The 17583-nt window shown below is 47.9% G+C and overlaps 2 protein-coding genes across 3 annotated transcripts in view; one reads left to right on the forward strand and one right to left on the reverse strand.

The window, feature by feature from the left end:
- Window positions 1–312: 312 nt before the first annotated feature.
- On the reverse strand, window positions 313–5537 carry LOC116991099. Its single transcript, XM_033049452.1, has 5 exons — window positions 5229–5537; window positions 2281–2640; window positions 1042–1131; window positions 888–985; window positions 313–393 (listed from the first exon to the last, which is right to left on the reverse strand). Exons 1-5 carry the CDS (start codon window positions 5320–5322, stop codon window positions 313–315), a joined length of 723 nt encoding a protein of 240 aa, XP_032905343.1. The 5' UTR covers window positions 5323–5537.
- A 1319-nt stretch (window positions 5538–6856) lies between these two features.
- LOC116990784 (vacuolar protein sorting-associated protein 52 homolog) overlaps window positions 6857–17583 on the forward strand; it is a 30581-nt gene continuing 19854 nt past the window's right edge. The window contains exons 1-3 of one of the 2 annotated variants that reach the window (XM_033048744.1): window positions 6857–6903; window positions 11298–11385; window positions 15372–15424. In XM_033048744.1, coding sequence (XP_032904635.1) covers window positions 6892–6903; window positions 11298–11385; window positions 15372–15424 — 153 coding nt within the window. In that variant the 5' untranslated portion in view covers window positions 6857–6891. The remainder of the gene's footprint in view (window positions 6904–11297; window positions 11386–15371; window positions 15425–17583) is intronic. The other variant, XM_033048745.1, reaches the window with a different exon arrangement.

A 17583-nucleotide genomic window follows, 5' to 3' on the forward strand; every position in this document is an offset into this window, starting at 1 on the left:
TAGCTGAGAGAGAGGGGGGAGGGGGGTGGAGGGGAGCTGGGAGGGGGGAAGAGCGGAGAGGGGAAGAGCGGAGAGGGGAAGGGGGAAGAGGGGAGCGGGGCAGGGGGAGGGGGGAGGGGGAAGAGGGGGAAGAGGGGAGGGAGGGGGGAAGAGGGGAGGTGGGGGGAAGAGGGAAAAGGGGAGACAGAGGGGGGATGGACGGGGATAGAGAAGGGGGAAAGGGAGAGAGTGTGAAGGTGAGAAAGACACTCACGGCACGGTTTCTGTGGAGATTCGATGCCCGGACTCCCAGCGCAGCAACAGCGAGAAGGATCACGGAGAGAAGGATCGCGGAGAGAAGGATCGCGGAGAGAAGGAATGCGGTGAGAACGATCGCCCAACGACTCCTGGACCCTGGAGGAGATATCGCCACACAGTGGTGAACCTGGAGTCTGGTTTAATTTGGAGATATAGCATGGAAACAGGCCCTTCAGCCCACTGAGTCCGCACTGACCAGCGAACCCCGCACACTAACACTACCCTGCATGGGGACAATTTACCCAGAACTTACAATTATCGTCAAATAGCCAACAAACCCGCACGTCTTTGGAATGTGGGAGGTACCCGGAGAAACCCACGCAGGTCATGGGGAGAACGTGCAAACTCCGTACAGTCAGCACCCATAGTCAGGATCGAACTCGGGTCTCTGGCGCTGTGAGGCAGCCACTCTCCCTGCTGGGACACCATGACACCCTCTGGAAAGTTTGGAGGGATATGGGCCAAACGCGGGCAAGTGGGACTAGTGTAGATGGGGCATGTTGGTGGGCAGGGAGGAGTGGGGCCGAATGACCTGTTCCTGTACTGCATGACTCTCCCATTGGACAGGGACCCAGCATTCACCCACTCACCTCTGGGCAGTGTGTCGCTGTGTAGCATTGCAGGGACTGCGCGGCTGCTGCGGCAATCTTCTGCGACGTAGGTGTAGGTGCAGGTGTGCTGCCCCGTGTCCGGCAGGTACAGCACGGCTCCGGGGAAGGCGGCGTTCCCCACGCTGGGATCCTGCGATGATTAGGCAGCCGCTGAAGGTGGAGCAGTTCACCGTGAGATGCGACGAGTTGTAGCTGACCTCCACGGTCGGTGTGGACATTGGCTCTGCAAGGCAGCACAGTGCAAAGTCCAGCTAAACCGTTGAGAGTTCAAGTCCATAGCCCACTAAAGGTGGCAGCAACAGCAGATAGGGTGGTAAAGAAGGCATGTGGTATGCTTGCCTTCAATATAGAGGGGCATTGAACACAAGATGCAAGAAGTCATGATGCGGCTCTATACGACTCTGGTTAAGCCCCATATGCAGTACTGCATGTAGTTCTGGTCGCCCCCATTACATGGGAGATGTGGAGGGATTGGAGAAGGTAGTTTACCAGAATGCTGCCTGGATTAGATGGTTTCAGCTACAGGGAGAGGTTGATTTTGGATTTGGATGTGGAGAGGATGTTTTCACTCGTGGGAGAGTCCAGGTCTAGAGGTCATAGCCTCAGAATTAAAGCACGTTCTTTTAGGAAGGAGACAAGGAGAAATCTCTTTAGTCAGAGGGTGGTGAATATGTGGAATTCTTTGCCACAGAAGGCTGTGGAGGCTGTCAGTGGATATTTTTAAAGCAGAGGTTGATAGATTGTTGATTAGTACGGGTGTCAGAGGTTATGAGGAGAGCAGGAGAATGCGGTTGGGAGGGAGAGATAGATCAGCCATGATTGAATTGCGGACTAGACTTGATGGGCCGAATGGCCTAATTCTACTCCTATTACTTATAGATAATAGGTGCAGGAGTAGGCCATTTGGCCCTTTGAGCCAGCACCGCCATTCAATGTGATCATGGCTGATCATCCACAATCAGTTCCCCGTTCCTGCCTTCTCCCCATATCCCCTGACTCCACTATCTTTAAGAGCTCTGTCTAGCTCTCTCTTGAAAATATCCAGAGAACCGGCCTCCACCGCCCACTGAGGCAGAGAATTCCACCTCGGCGTCAGGGAACTGCCGGGAACTGAGGGGGACCACAAATGGAATGTGTTAAAAATGCTTTGAGTAAAATGGAATTCTTTGCAACTATGTCAGCGCCCTTTACCTGACGACTCTTTGCATACCTTGGGTGTGAAACACAAAGGACATGTGGCAATAAAGTTTCATTCATTCACCGTTGTGTGCAGGCGGGTGGGACCAGGCCATAATGCCTAGGGGGTTGGCATGAACCATGTGGGCCGATGGGCCAGTCTGGGTACTGTACAACTCTCCACGACGCTACTCACCGACCACTCGCAGCTCAAAGCGCTCCCGGTCCCGGTTCCTCAGCTCCCTCCCCAAGTAGTTTGTCTGCACCTCGTACGTCCCCTGGTCACCAGATCTCACGGCTCCCAGCTTGATGAAGGTGTCCCGTCGGAAGCGGACCCTGTCCCTGTAGGACGGGCGGACGATGTACGGATATTCCAGGCTGTCAGACTTCCAGGCCAGGATTGCAAGATCAGGATGGACCCGCCCCATCGCCACCTCGAACCTCTCCTGGCTGTGATGTAGGACGGGGAACCTCACCGTTCCACCCACGGGGACGGTGGTGATGGAGCCCGCGATGGCTGCCGTTCCTGCTCTGCACAGCGCCGCAGTGTGGAGGCCTGAAAAACAACAAGGGCCGGGGATGGTACACAATCCAGCGATGACTGGAGACATGGGACCAGTGCAGACAAGGCACCGTGCAACACGATAGACAACATGTAGTGGCCGCACCAGTATGGACTTCTGGTCACCGTGCTGTAGGTTGGTGCAGTGGTGGTTCACCAGCACATTGCATGCGACAGATACAGCACAGAAACAGGCCCTTCGGCCCATCTCACCTCTACCAACCAATGTGTCTGCACCAACTCATCCCACCTGCCTACATCTGGCCCATATCGAAACATGTTCCTCAAGTTGGGGGAGTCCAGAAACAGGGGTCACAGTTTAAGAATAAGGGGTAGTCCATTCAGGACTTTTTCACACAGAGAGTTGTGAGTGTGGAATTCTCTGCCTCAGAGGGTGGTGGAGGCAGGTTCTCTGGATACTTTCAAGAGAGAGCTAGATAGGGCTTCTAAAGATATCGGAATCAGAGGATATGGGGAGAAGGCAGGAACGGGGTAGATTGTGGATGATCAGCCATGATCACATTGAATGGTGGTCCTGGCTCGAAGGGCCGAATGGCCTACTCCTGCACCTATTGTCTATTGAGATGCGGAAAAACAGAGAGTTGTGAATCTGTGTCATTCTCTGACACAGAAGGCAATGGAGGCCAATTCACTGGATGCTTTCAAGGGAGAGTTAGATACGGCTCTTAGGGATAATGCAATTAAGGGATATGAGGAAAATTTGGAAGGATGATCAACCATGATGATATTGAATGGTGGTGCTAGCTCAAAGGGCCTACTCCTGCACCTACTGGTTCTATATTCCTTCAAATCTCCCCGTCCATGTACCTGTCCAAATTGTTTAATATCATACCAACCTCTACAGCTTCCTCTGAGCTCATTTTATACCCCCACCCCACCCCTCACCCCCCACCCCCGCGTGGAAAATGTGACCCTTAAGCCCCTGATGTTGTACATTTTGAAGATTTTAAGGGAAGTGATTGTTTATAATCAGTTTAACCCAAGGATTTGGATAGTAGGATGATTGGCCAATTTAGAGAACTTAAAGATCCTTCTTCCCTAACCAGTCTGAAGAAGGGTCTCGACCTGAAATGCCCCCCATTCCTTCTCGCCAGAGATGCTGCCTGTGAGGGGGGGGGGTGTTAAAATACCAGAGCAGATACCAGGCTACAGATCTCTGGTTATTGAGTAGAGCTACTACTCGTGGAGAAAATGCTCTTTTTATGACAGCTTTGACAGTCCGGAGGCGCCCTCCAGATGGAAGTCATTCAAAGACTTTGTGGCCAGGGTGAGAGGGGTCAGAGATGATCTTACCCGCTCTTATCCTGGCCATTCAGTGTACAGTTCGTCAATGGGGGGGGCGGAAGGTTGCAGCCAACAACCTTCTCAGCTGATCGAACGATTCGCACTTTTTGTCCTTTTGTCTAACAATAAGCACTCTCAACTATCTCAATAAACCTTTCCCGATTGTTTCCAACACATTAATATCCATCGTTAAATGCAGGGATGAATTCTGAATACAGCTCCAAATGTACTCCCACCAATGCCCTACATAACTGAAGTATAACCTCCCTTGATAAATAAAACATGTTGGAGTAACTCAGCGGCTCAGGCAGCGTCTCTGGAGACCATGCATAGGTTACGTTTTGGGTTGGGACCCTTCTTCAGACTAAAGACCGACCCGAAATGTCACCTTCCTGTTTTCACCAGAGATGCTGCCTGACTGAAAGGTCCCGACCCGAAACATCACCTGTCCATAGGTTCTAGGAGCAGAATTAGGCCATTCGGCCCATCAAGTCTACTGTGCCATTCAATCACGGCTGATCTATCTTTCCTTCTCAACCCCCTTTATACTGCTTTCGCCCCATACTATCTGACACATGTACTAATCAAGGAAACCTGTCCATTTTCTTTAGAGATGCTGCCTGACCCGCTGAGTCCCTCCAGCATTCTATCTTTGTCTATCTTTGATATAAACCAGCATCTGCAGTTGATTTTTCTTTTAACCTCTGAAGAAGGGTCTCGGCCCAAGACGTCATCCATTCCTTCTCTCCAGAGAGGCTGCCTGTGTCACCTTACCCAAGTCACTCCAGAATTTTAGACAATAGATGCAGTAGGCCATTCGGCCCTTCAAGCCAGCACCGCCATTCACTGATCATGGCTGATCATTCACAATCAGTACCCCGTTCCTGCCTACTCCCCATATCCCCTGACTCCGCTATCTTTAAGAGCCCCATCTAGCTCTCTCTTGAAAGTATCCACAGAACCGGCCTCCACCGCCATTCGAGGCAGAGAGTTCCACAGACTATTTATCTGTATCTATTTGTGTCTGTCTGTTATTTTAACCTCCCAATTTGGAAATGCGCACGTGAGAGGCTGGAAGGGAAAGATGGTGCGAGTTTCCACAAAGGCACTGCCAAGCCCAGACCACAAGCCTCATACATATCTATTTAATCTTTTTATCTATTTTATCCTTTTGTTATTTTATGTTGCATGGTTAGACTGATGCAACAAAATTTCGTTAAGACTTGCATTTGTTGGTGTATTTTTGAATGACAATAAAGACTTTGATTGATTGATACCTGCGGTCTTCTTGTTCCTCTGGACGAGTGTGATATTCCTGCAGAGCAGTGACCATTTCTGCTTGTCCAGCCTGTCGGGCCAAATCCAGAGCATCGCATCCCGTGCAGTCACACACTCCGACCCATGCAGCTCCAAGACTCAGCAAGCATCTCACTGCTTCCAGCTGCCCACTGTACGCTGCACACATGGTGGCAGTCCAGTAGTAACTGTACCGGAAGTTTATATCGCTCACTCCCGTCTCCAGCAAACTCCGAAGCATTTTTAAGTCCCCATTCTGAGCAGATTTCAGCAGCAGATAGAAACATAGAAAATAGGTGGAGTAGGCCATTCGGCCCTTCGAGCCTGCACCGCCATTCAATATGATCATGGCTGATCATCCAACTCAGTATTCCGTACCTGCCTTCTCTCCATACCCCCTGATCCCTTTAGCCACAAGGGCCACATCTAACTCCCTCTTAAATATAGCGAATGAACTGGCCTCAACTACCTTCTGTGGCAGAGAGTTCCAGAGATTCATGGACAAAAACAAAAGTTTTTCTCATCTCGGTCCTAAAGGATTCGTTCCTCTGCCCTCCCTCGACCTGATGCCCGCTGGGGCCACCTGCCTGCGCTCTCCTCCGCTCGGCCTTGTGTTTACGGAGTGCAATGGAGCTGGTGCTGGTGCTGGTGCTGATGCTGGCCTGGCTGCTGGCCTGGCTGCTGGAAGCAAGGATGCTCTCATAGAAGCTCCTGGCCTGCTCCCCGTCCAACCCTCCCTCCCTGGGGAGGGGAGAGCAGGGCACACGCCGCTCACCATCCCTCCAAGCGTCTCCATCCTCCACCGCCCGGGTAAAGCTGATCAGATGCCGGTGGCTCATTGCAAGCAGAAGCTTTTCACTGTACCTCGGTCAACACTATCCCAACTGAGCAGCCTGTCTCGATGGTGCCAGCGCACAGCTTCAGAGCAGAAATAAAACAAGCATCAATGCTCTTGGTCTTTGCCCCCACTCATAATACTTCCTCGGGTCTCTGCAAGGAGTCAATGGCTTGGAGTTCATTCCTGAGAGGATTATATCCGCTGCTGGAGATCCCTTAAGCCTCAAGGTGTCTCTGGAGAGGGGCTCGACCCGCAATGTCACCTATTCCTTTCTCTCCACAGATGCTGCTCGACCTGCTGAGTTTCTCCAGCATTTTTGTCTACCATTCACTGCTGGAGATCCTTTAAGCCTCTGGTTGTTCAACAAGGTGTCTCTGGAGAAGGGTCTCTACCTGGAATGTCACCTATTCCTTTCTCTCCACAGATGCTGCTCGACCCGCTGAGTAACTGCAGGATTTGCTGACTGTCTTCAGTGTGAAGCAGCAAAGGCAGATCCTTGCTCCACAGCAGCGAGGGATGATGTGGTCAGGGGGAGGAAGAGAGAGAGGCTGCTGTTGTTTGTGGGTCTGGTGGCCTGGGTTAGAATGGGGGCCAAGGCTGGGAGACAGGGCAGAGGGGGAAGGCCGGCTGTACAACTCCAGGCCCCGGCTGTGGGGACCCGGGCTAGACCGCTGCCCCGCCGCCGGGAGCACAAATCCAGGCCCAAGCTGCGGATCAACTGCAAGCCCGGGTTGCGGGTCCCGGGATAGGCCGCGCCGCGGTGGTTGCTGGGAGTTGTAGTCCTGTAATGCGCGGAAGTGGCCGCGATGGCGACGGAGGTGAGTGAGTGAGGGAGGGAGGAAGCTCCACACTGGATCTCCTCAACGTGTGGGAGGGAGCTCCACACTGAGGGGGGGTGGGAGCTCTACACTGAGGATGGAGCTCCACACTGAGGGGAGGGGAGGGGAGGGGGGGGGGGGGGTAGGAGCTCTACACTGAGGAGGGAGCTCCACACTGAGGGGAGTGGAGGGGAGGGGAGGGGGGGGGTAGGAGCTCTACACTGAGGAGGGAGCTCCACACTGAGGGGAGTGGAGGGGAGGGGAGGGGGGGGGTAGGAGCTCTACACTGAGGAGGGAGCTCCACACTGAGGGGAGTGGAGGGGAGGGGAGGGGGGGGGTAGGAGCTCTACACTGAGGAGGGAGCTCCACACTGAGGGGAGTGGAGGGGAGGGGAGGGGGGGGGTAGGAGCTCTACACTGAGGAGGGAGCTCCACACAGGGGAGTGGAGGGGAGGGGAGGGGGGGGGGTAGGAGCTCTACACTGAGGAGGGAGCTCCACACTGAGGGGAGGGGAGGGGGGGGGGGTAGGAGCTCTACACTGAGGAGGGAGCTCCACACTGAGGGGAGTGGAGGGGAGGGGAGGGGGGGGGGGTAGGAGCTCTACACTGAGGAGGGAGCTCCACACTGAGGGGAGTGGAGGGGAGGGGAGGGGGGGGGTAGGAGCTCTACACTGAGGAGGGAGCTCCACACTGAGGGGAGGGGGGTTGGGAGTTCCACACTGAGGAGGGAGCTCCACACTGAGGGGAGGGGGGGGGGTGGGGGCTTTACACTGAGCGGGGGTGGGAGCTTTACACTGAGGGCGGGGGGGGCTTTACACTGAGGGGGGAGCTTTACACTGAGGGGGGAGGGGGAGGGAGCTCCACACTGAGGGGGGAGGGGGAGGTACCAGTGTAAGTTGGGCCACTGACAGCAACGTTGTGGAGAGTTGCAGCAATCACGAATGGCCAAACCCAAGGCAAGAACTGGCGTTGCTTAGCCGACGTTTAACTTCTAACGGAGACTGAAGGCACAGTGGCCATAAACTAGCTCACCGACATATAACCTCTCAGTGGGAATAGTTTATCCACGTCAACTCTCTAGTAAATCTCCTCTGTACTCTCTCTATTTTGTTGACATCCTTCCTATAATTAGGCGACCAAAATTGTACACCATACTCCAGAATTGGCCTCACCAATGCCTTGTACAATTTTAACATTACATCCCAACTTCTATACTCAATGCTCTGATTTATAAAGGCCAGCACACCAAAAGCTTTCTTTATCACCCTATCTACATAAGATTCCACTTTCAGGGAACTGTGCACAGTTATTCCCAGATCCCTCTGTTCACCTGCATTCTTCAATTCCCTACTATTTACCATATACGTCCTATTTTGATTTGTCCTGCCAAGATGTAGCACCTCACACTTATCAGCATTAAACTGCAGCAGAACCTCCCTGCTCCTATACTCCTATCCACATTATACTGCAACTGCCATGCATTTGCCCACTCACCCAGCCTATCCAAGTCACCTTGCAGCCTCCTAGCATCCTCCTCACAGCCAACACTGCCCCCCAGCATCGTGTCATCCACAAACTTGGAGATTTGCATTCAATTCCCTCGTCCAAATCATTAATATATATATATTGTAAATAGCTGGGGTCCCAGCACTGAGCCTTGCGGTACCCCACTAGTCACTGCCTGCCATTCTGAAAAGGACCCGTTTACTCCTACTCTTTGCTTCCTGTTTGCCAGCCAGTTCTCTATCCACATCAATACTGAACCCCCAATACCGTGTGCTTTAAGTTTGTATACTAATCTTTTATGTGGGACCTTGTCGAAAGCCTTCTGAAAGTCCAGATATAACACATCCACTGGTTCTCCCCTATCCACTCTACTAGTTATATCCTCGAAAAATTCTATAAGATTTGTCAGACATGATTTACCTTTCGTAAATCCATGCTGACTTTGTCCAATGATTTCACCCCTTTCCAAATGTGCCATCTTTAATAACTGACTCTAGCAGTTTCCCCACTACTGATGTTAGACTAACTGGTATGTAATTCCCTGTTTTCTCTCTCCCTCCCTTTTTAAAAAGTGGAGTTACATTAGCTACCCTCCAATTGTCAGGAACTACTCCAGAATCTAAAGAGTTTTGAAAAATTATCACTAATGCATCCACCATTTCTGGAGCTACTTCCTTAAGTACTCTGAGGTGCAGCCTATCTGGCCCTGGGGATTTATCAGCCTTTACTGGCTCCGACTACCATATAACCATATAACAATTACAGCACGGAAACAGGCCATCTCGACCCTTCTAGTCCGTGCCGAACACGTATTCTCCCCTAGTCCCATCTACCTGCGCTCAGACCATAACCCTCCATTCCTTTCCTGTCCATATAACTATCCAATTTATTCTTAAATTATAAAAACGAACCTGCCTCCACCACCGTCACTGGAAGCTCATTCCACACAGCCACCACTCTCTGAGCAAAGAAGTTCCCCCTCATGTTACCCCTAAACTTCTGTCCCTTAATTCTCAAGTCGTCCCCTTGTTTGAATCTTCCCTACTCTCAGTGGGAAAAGCTTATCCACGTCAACTCTGTCTATCCCTCGCATCATTTTAAAGACCTCTATCAAGTCCCCCCTTAACCTTCTGCGCTCCAAAGAATAAAGCCCTAACTTGTTCAACCTGTCTCTGTAACTTAGTTGCTGAAACCCAGGCAACATTCTAGTAAATCTCCTCTGTACTCTCTCTATTTTGTTGACATCCTTCCTATAATTAGGCGACCAAAATTGTACACCATATTCCAGAATTGGCCTCACCAATGCCTTGTACAATTTTAACATTACATCCCAACTTCTATACTCAATGCTCTGATTTATAAAGGCCAGCACACCAAAAGCTTTCTTTACCACCCTATCTACATGAGATTCCACTTTCAGGGAACTGTGCACAGTTATTCCCAGATCCCTCTGTTCACCTGCATTCTTCAATTCCCTACCATTTACCATGGACGTCCTATTTTGATTTGTCCTGCCAAGATGTAGCACCTCACACTTATCAGCATTAAACTCCATCTGCCATCTTTCAGCCCACTCTTCCAACTGGCATAAATCTCTCTGTAGACTTTGAAAATCTACTTCATTATCCACAACCCCATCTATCTTAGTATCATCTGCATACTTACTAATCCAATTTACCACACCATCATCCAGATCATTGATGTACATGACAAACAACAGTGGACCCAACACAGATCCCTGTGGCACCCCACTAGTCACTGGCCTCCAACCTGATAAACAACCATCCACCATTACTCTCTGGCATCTCCCATTCAGCCACTGTTGAATCCATCTTGCTACTCCACCATTAATACCCAACAATTGAACCTTCTTAACCAACCTTCCGTGAGGAACCTTGTCAAAGGCCTTATTGAAGTCCATATATACAACATCCACTGCTTTACCCTCATCAATTTCCCGAGTAACCTCTTCAAAAAATTCAAGAAGATTAGTCAAACATGACCTTCCAGGCACAAATCCATGTTGACTGTTCCTAATCAGACCCTGTTTATCCAGATGCTTATATATATTATCTCTAAGTATCCTTTCCATTAATTTGCCCACCACTGACGTCAAACTAACAGGTCTATAATTGCTAGGTTTACTCTTAGACCCCTTTTTAAACAATGGAACAACATGCGCAGTACGCCAATCCTCCGGCACTATTCCTGTTTCTAATGACATTTGAAATATTTCTGTCATAGCCCTTGCTATTTCTACACTAACTTCCCTCAATGTCCTAGGGAATATCCTGTCCGGACCTGGAGACTTATCCACTTTTATATTTCTCAAAAGTGTCAATACTTCCTCTTCTTTGAATCTCATAGTTTCCATAGCTACTCTACTTGTTTCCCTTACCTCACATAATTCAATATCCTTCTCCTTGGTGAATACCGAAGAAAATAAATTGTTCAATATCTCCCCCATCTCTATTGGCTCTGCAGATAGCTGTCCACTCTGACTCTCTAATGGACCAATTTTATCCCTCATTATCCTTTTGCTATTAATATAGCAGTATAAACCCTTTGGATTTACTTTCACCTTACAAAGCAACCTCATATCTTCTTTTAGCTTTTCTGGTGGAAATCTTCCCCAAAACACCATCCAGCATAAACCCCCCTTGCGCTAGTGGGGTGGAGATGCCAGCATGGGTTTAGTTTAGTTTAGTTCAGAGACAGCGCGGAAACAGGCCCTTCTGCCGACCGAGCCCGTGCCGACCAGTGATCCCCGCTCACTATCACTGTCCCACACACACTAGGGACAATTTACAATTTTTACAGAAGTCGTTAACCCACAAACCTGTATGTCTGTGGAGCTTGTACGATGATACTGGCGTTTTCTGTTGAATAGGGCCTGCGGATGCAGGCAGTGGGCAGTGAGATGCTGATGGGTGAACTGGACATCACCTCCGATGAGTTCATCCTGGACGAAGTGGACAGTGAGTACCGTTCCTCCTGAGCCTAACGCACGATGGGGGCTGCTTGCTAACCTGTTCGGCTTCACACGACAGCTGTTAATAAAAGGAGATACAAGGAATTGCAGATGTAGGTTTATAATGAGATACAGAGTACTGGAGTAACACAATGTGTGGTCAGACAGCATCTCCGGAGAACATGGATAAGCAATGTTTTGAATAAGAAGGGTCTCAACCTATCCATGTAGCAATGTTACAAAATTTTGAGATTTTAAAAATCAAGTCTGCAATTTATCCCACCAGATAAAGCATAAAAAGAAGTTTAATTTGACACCTAATTCACTTTCATATCTTCAGTATTAAAAACTTATGGCCATTTTCATACTCGGAAATTAGCATCTTGTTCCCTATTGCTTTTCCATTGACTTAACTCAAAAGCTGTGATCAAGGACTGTCAAAAGCTCATAACCTTCTTAAAAATTAAGAGAACTGAATGAAAATTTCAGTTATTATAGATTGAAGCATTCTGAAACAAATATGAAACAATCTTACTTGGATGACCTGAAATTAAAGCATATAATTAGTTAGTTACCTAATTGTAGCTAATTACAAAATTCAGTTACTAGATCTAAACACCTATCCATTTCCTAAGAAAAGGTTAACATTTTTAAATAGCCTAAGTGTCCAAATAACATTCACACAAGAATTCACAATATAACATGATTTTTAAATCCCACTGTCATGAATTTATAGGCCAAATGGAATGAATTTAGTGTTTAATTCCCGTAAATTAATTGCCATTTAAATCATCTTGCGAGTGAGATTTTGTGGAACGCGATCAATTGGAACGTTGCATTTGCGGTGAATTTAAACCCCATATCGGCAGGAAAAATACTGCCGGTTCATATATGGGGAAAAAAATCACCTTTTCGCAACGTGGAATTTTGATTAAAGGCATCCTAAGAAGCACGTTTATATGTAAAAATAAACGGCTTACTTTGCTTTGTCCCGTACGTGAGATCCGTCCCGTTGTCGGGGTTCACGGCTTTAGAAGATGATTTTTAATTTACTCCTGCTATTAAATTATCCAGCGCTAATTTTAATAAACTTGATAAAACGGCAGTCGGAGTGATTATTCTTCAGCAGCTAAACAGCCCGAGAAAGATCGATTTCAACAGGCTGGAGTAAAACGGCATTTTAAACGCTCCCCCCTCTCAAGAAGCTGCCTGACCCGCTGAGTTACTCCAGCACTCTGAAACATCAGCAAACCATGTTCTCCAGAGATGCTGCCTGACCCTCTGAGTTACTCCAGCACTGTAGCTTTTAATAAAATCTTTGCAGAATTGTCTGTGTGGTTGGTGGGAATTAAGGTGCTAGGTTTAATATTGGATTGTTGGAGCCAGGAAATTGTACAATTTGTGTGACTTTTAGTGTAAACAACATCAGGTTCAAGAGTTAGCAGATGTCCACAAATTTTCTGTATGTTTTCTTATTGAAGCATGTTCAGATTTCTGTCCTTGGAGCACAGGAGGCTGAGGGGTGATCTTAAAGAGGTGCATGAAATCATGAGGGGAATAGATCGGTTGAGTGTACAATGTATTTTACCCAGGGAGGATGATGGATTACTGCCACGAGCTGCCAGAGGAAGTAGTTGAGGCAGATCTATGAAAAGATTTAAATGACATTTGGACAGGGACATGGATCGGAGAGATTTAGGGGGATTTGGGCCAAATGCGGGCAGGATGGGTCACCTTGCTTGGCATGCAGGAGTTGGACCAACAGGCATGTTTCTATACTGTATGAATTTATGATCCTTGTTCATTGCTGTCTGAGGAAGCAACCCAAAATGAAACGTCATCTGTCCATTGCCTCCATTGATGTTGTCTGAACTGCTGAGTTCCTCCAGCAGTTTGTGTTTTGTTCAATATTCCAGCATCTGCACTTTCCTGTGTCTCCAGCTTGCAAATTGTAAATCATTCCTTTTCAATTTTAGTTTGTATTGCCGCTTTCATCTGAGCTGCAGTGCACCAACCTGTTGAACACTTAATTTCTGCAGAACGTTAGCCTTTGTCAAAGCCTGTAAGTCTATTTGAGGAACAGCACCTCATATTCCGCTTGAGCAACTTCCAACCTAGCTGTGGAATCTTGATTTCTCTAACTTCAAATAACCCTTGCATCGCCTCTCTCTCTGTCCTTCCTCCACCCTAGTTGTTGTTCCAGATGGCCTGTTTCCTTTATCATCATAACCTTTTTTGCAAATAACCATATAACATATAACAATTACAGCACGGAAACAGGCCATCTCGACCCCTCTAGTCCGTGCCGAACACATAATCTCCCCTAGTCCCATATACCCGCGCTCAGACCATAACCCTCCATTCCTTTCCCATCCATATAACTATCCAATTTATTTTTAAATGATAAAAACGAACCTGCCTCCACCACCTTCACTGGAAGCTCATTCCACACAGCTACCACTCTCTGAGTAAAGAAGTTCCCCCTCATGTTACCCCTAAACTTCAGTCCCTTAATTCTCAAGTCATGTCCCCTTGTTTGAATCTTCCCTACTCTCAGTGGGAAAAGCTTTTCCACGTCAACTCTGTCTATCCCTCTCATCATTTTAAAAACCTCTATCAAGTCCCCCCTTAACCTTCTGCGCTCCAAAGAATAAAGCCCTAACTTGTTCAACCTTTCTCTGTAACTTAGTTGCTGAAACCCAGGCAACATTCTAGTAAATCTCCTCTGTACTCTCTCTATTTTGTTGACATCCTTCCTATAATTAGGCGACCAAAATTGTACACCATACTCCAGAATTGGCCTCACCAATGCCTTGTACAATTTTAACATTACATCCCAACTTCTATACTCAATGCTCTGATTTATAAAGGCCAGCACACCAAAAGCTTTCTTTACCACCCTATCTACATGAGATTCCACTTTCATGGAACTGTGCACAGTTATTCCCAGATCCCTCTGTTCACCTACATTCTTCAATTCCCTACCATTTACCATGTACGTCCTATTTTGACTTGTCCTGCCAAGATGTAGCACCTCACACTTATCAGCATTAAACTCCATCTGCCATCTTTCAGCCCACTCTTCCAACTGGCATAAATCTCTCTGTAGACTTTGAAACTCTACTTCATTACCCGCAACCCCACCTATCTTAGTATCATCTGCATACTTACTAATCCAATTTACCACACCATCGTCCAGATCATTGATGTACATGACAAACAACAGTGGACCCAACACAGATCCCTGTGGCACCCCACTCGTCACTGGCCTCCAACCTGACAAACAACCATCCACCATTACTCTCTGGCATCTCCCATTCAGCCACTGTTGAATCCATCTTGCTACTCCACCATTAATACCCAACCATTGAACCTTCTTAACCAACCTTCCATGAGGAACCTTGTCAAAGGCCTTACTGAAGTCCATATACACAACATCCACTGCTTTACCCTCATCAATTTCCCGAGTAACATCTTCAAAAAATTCAAGAAGATTAGTTAAACATGACCTTCCAGGCACAAATCCATGTTGACTGTTCCTAATCAGACCCTGTTTATCCAGATGCTTATATATATTATCTCTAAGTATTCTTTCCATTAATTTGCCCACCACTGACGTCAAACTAACAGGTCTATAATTGCTAGGTTTACTCTTAGACCCCTTTTTAAACAATGGAACAACATGCGCAGTACGCCAATCCTCCGGCACTATTCCCGTTACTAATGACATTTGAAATATTTCTGCCATAGCCCCTGCTATTTCTACACTATCTTACATCATTTGTTCTATATCAACAACCATATCTCCCGTTTCCCTTTCCCCTGACTCTCAGTCTGAAGAAGGGTCTCTCCCTGAAATGTTGCCTATTCCTTCTCTCCAGAGATGCTGCCTGTCCCGCTGAGTTACTCCATCTTTTTGTGTTTAACTTCAGCATTTGCAATTTCTTCCTACACAGTCTATCTTCCAAGATTATTTATTGCTTTGCATTGCAGCACACATACAGGCCAACCTTGAGGATGAACTCGTGAAGGAAGCATTGAAGACAGTAAGTTTACTTCATTTTTATCAGCTTGTCCAAAAGTGTTGGGATCGGATTAATGTTTGTAAAATGGGATTGATTTAGCAGTCGTTGGAGTGACTGCTCACATGCGAGCAAATGGTATCTAAGAAGATCTCGGAGAAACCCCATGCGGTTACGGGGAGGACGTACAACTCCGTTTAGATAGCGCCCGTAGTCGGGATCGAACCCGGGTCTCCGGTGCTGCAAGCGCTGTAAGGCAGCAACTCTACCGCTGCGCCATTGAGGGAGTGTAGCGTAGGTTTACAAGGTTAATCCCCGGGATGATGGGGCTGTCATATGCTGAGAGAATGGAGCAGCTGGCCTTGTATACTCTGGAGTTTAGAATGATGAGTTGGGATCTTATTGAAACATATAAGATTACTAGACTAAGTGGGACCCGTTGGGTCCCATGTTCACACGGGTGGTCTAGTCCCCCGACCGCAATATTCCACCTCTCCACCAATTCCAATATTGGTGGCCAGTGGTGGGGGGGCTTTCTGGAGCGCTGGTATGGGTGTTGTTGGTCTCCAGAGGGCTAGTATGGACATTGTGGGTCAAATGGATTATTGCGGTGGCAGCTCAGTCCCTCAAGCCTGATGTGCTGGCAGCTCACTCACGGCTGGTGGGCTGGCAGTTGACTCACGGCTATTCCTTGAAATTCCATTTCAAGCAGAGTGCAAGGCCACCAAATTCAAGTGTGGTTTCTTACCTCTTTGAGCAGGGTGCAAGGCCACAAAATTCAAGTGCAGTTTCATACCACTTCAAGCAGGGTGCAAGGCCACCAAATTCAAGTACAGTTTCATACCACTTCAAGGAGGGTGCAAGGCCACCAAATTCAAATGCAGTTTCATACCATTTCATGCAGGGTGCAACGACACCACATTCAAATGTAGTTTCATACTATTTCAAGCAGGGTGAAACCACCATAAAACCACACAAAACACCACACTCACAGTTCAGTAGACATTCAGTGTGTTCAGTTGATTCACAGCTCAGACAGAGTCGTGATCTCTCCCTCCCCCATCATGCGGAGACTGAGCCACACCCACACTTCCGGGTTTTATAATCCCTCCCCCTCCCACCGGAAAAGGTCTGGCCTTCATGGCGTGATTGGCAGGAGAGAGATTCCCAACATTTTTTAAACACTAATAACACTTTTGTTTTTAATTGATGGGAAGAATCCTCTGCACCTGATGAGCAGAGGGGGACTGAGTAAGATGGCCAAAAATCACAACCGTAAGTGGTAGTGTTTTATCTAAAATCAATATAGTGCAAACAGGAAGTTGTCAAGTTTAGACAAACAACAATTTGCATGCAGTGCCTTTTCACTTCAACCCAAACTCCCCAAACAACCATAGGGGACGATCAGCCATGATCACAATGAATGGCGGTGCTGGCTCGAAGGGCTGAATGGCCTCCTCCTGCACCTATTTTCTATGGTTTCTATTTGCATGCAGTGCCTTTTTACTTCAACCCAAATCCCCCAAACAACCATTTGCATGCAGTGCCTTTTTACTTCAATCCAAACCCCCCAAACAAAGAAGGGTTTCGGCCCGAAACGTTACCTATCTCGTTCCAAAGATGCTGCTGCACCCGCTGAGTTTCTCCAGCATTTTTGTGTACCATTTGCATGCAATGCCTGTTTACTTCAAACCAACCATATTTTCATTTTCAAACCACATTAAGGGCGCTCACAGTTGAGTAGACATGTGGTCAGTGTTATTCAGAGCTCAGAGACACGTGACCCTCTGGCTTCCTCCATCTTGCAGAGACTGAATGAGGCACACCACTTCCGGGTTTATAGTCCCTCCCCCCTCCCACCAGCAGGGGCAGCAGAGATAATGGCAAATCTTTTAAAAACATTAATATCTCTCTGATTTTTCATCAATGGGAAAAACCCTCTGGTCCAGGAAGGCGGAGGAGGGCTCTGAGCGAGGTGGCCAAAAATGACGGCCGTAGGTGGCGCGTTCTCTCGGAAATCACATCGAAGTGAGCCAAAAGCGGTCAAGATCAGACTTTTAGTAATATAGATTAAGGGTTTGGACAGCTAGAGACAGGAAATGTGTTCCCAATGTTGGGGGAGTCCAGAACCAGGGGCCACAGTTTAAGATTAAGGGGTAAGCCATTCAAAACGGAGGTGAGGA

The sequence above is a fragment of the Amblyraja radiata genome, chromosome 32, assembly GCF_010909765.2.
Source record: "Amblyraja radiata isolate CabotCenter1 chromosome 32, sAmbRad1.1.pri, whole genome shotgun sequence".
Lineage (NCBI taxonomy): Eukaryota > Metazoa > Chordata > Chondrichthyes > Rajiformes > Rajidae > Amblyraja > Amblyraja radiata.

Coding starts and splice junctions, on each gene's coding strand:
- LOC116991099 (XM_033049452.1), bottom strand. CDS start 5,322: ATGCTCTGGATTTGGCCCGACAGGCTGGACAAGCAGAAATGGTCACTG. Junction 2,641..5,228: donor GAGGAACAAGAAGACCGCAG/GTATCAATCAAT, acceptor GTTGTTTTTCAG/GCCTCCACACTGCGGCGCTG. Junction 1,132..2,280: donor CTTTGAGCTGCGAGTGGTCG/GTGAGTAGCGTC, acceptor GCTGCCTTGCAG/AGCCAATGTCCACACCGACC.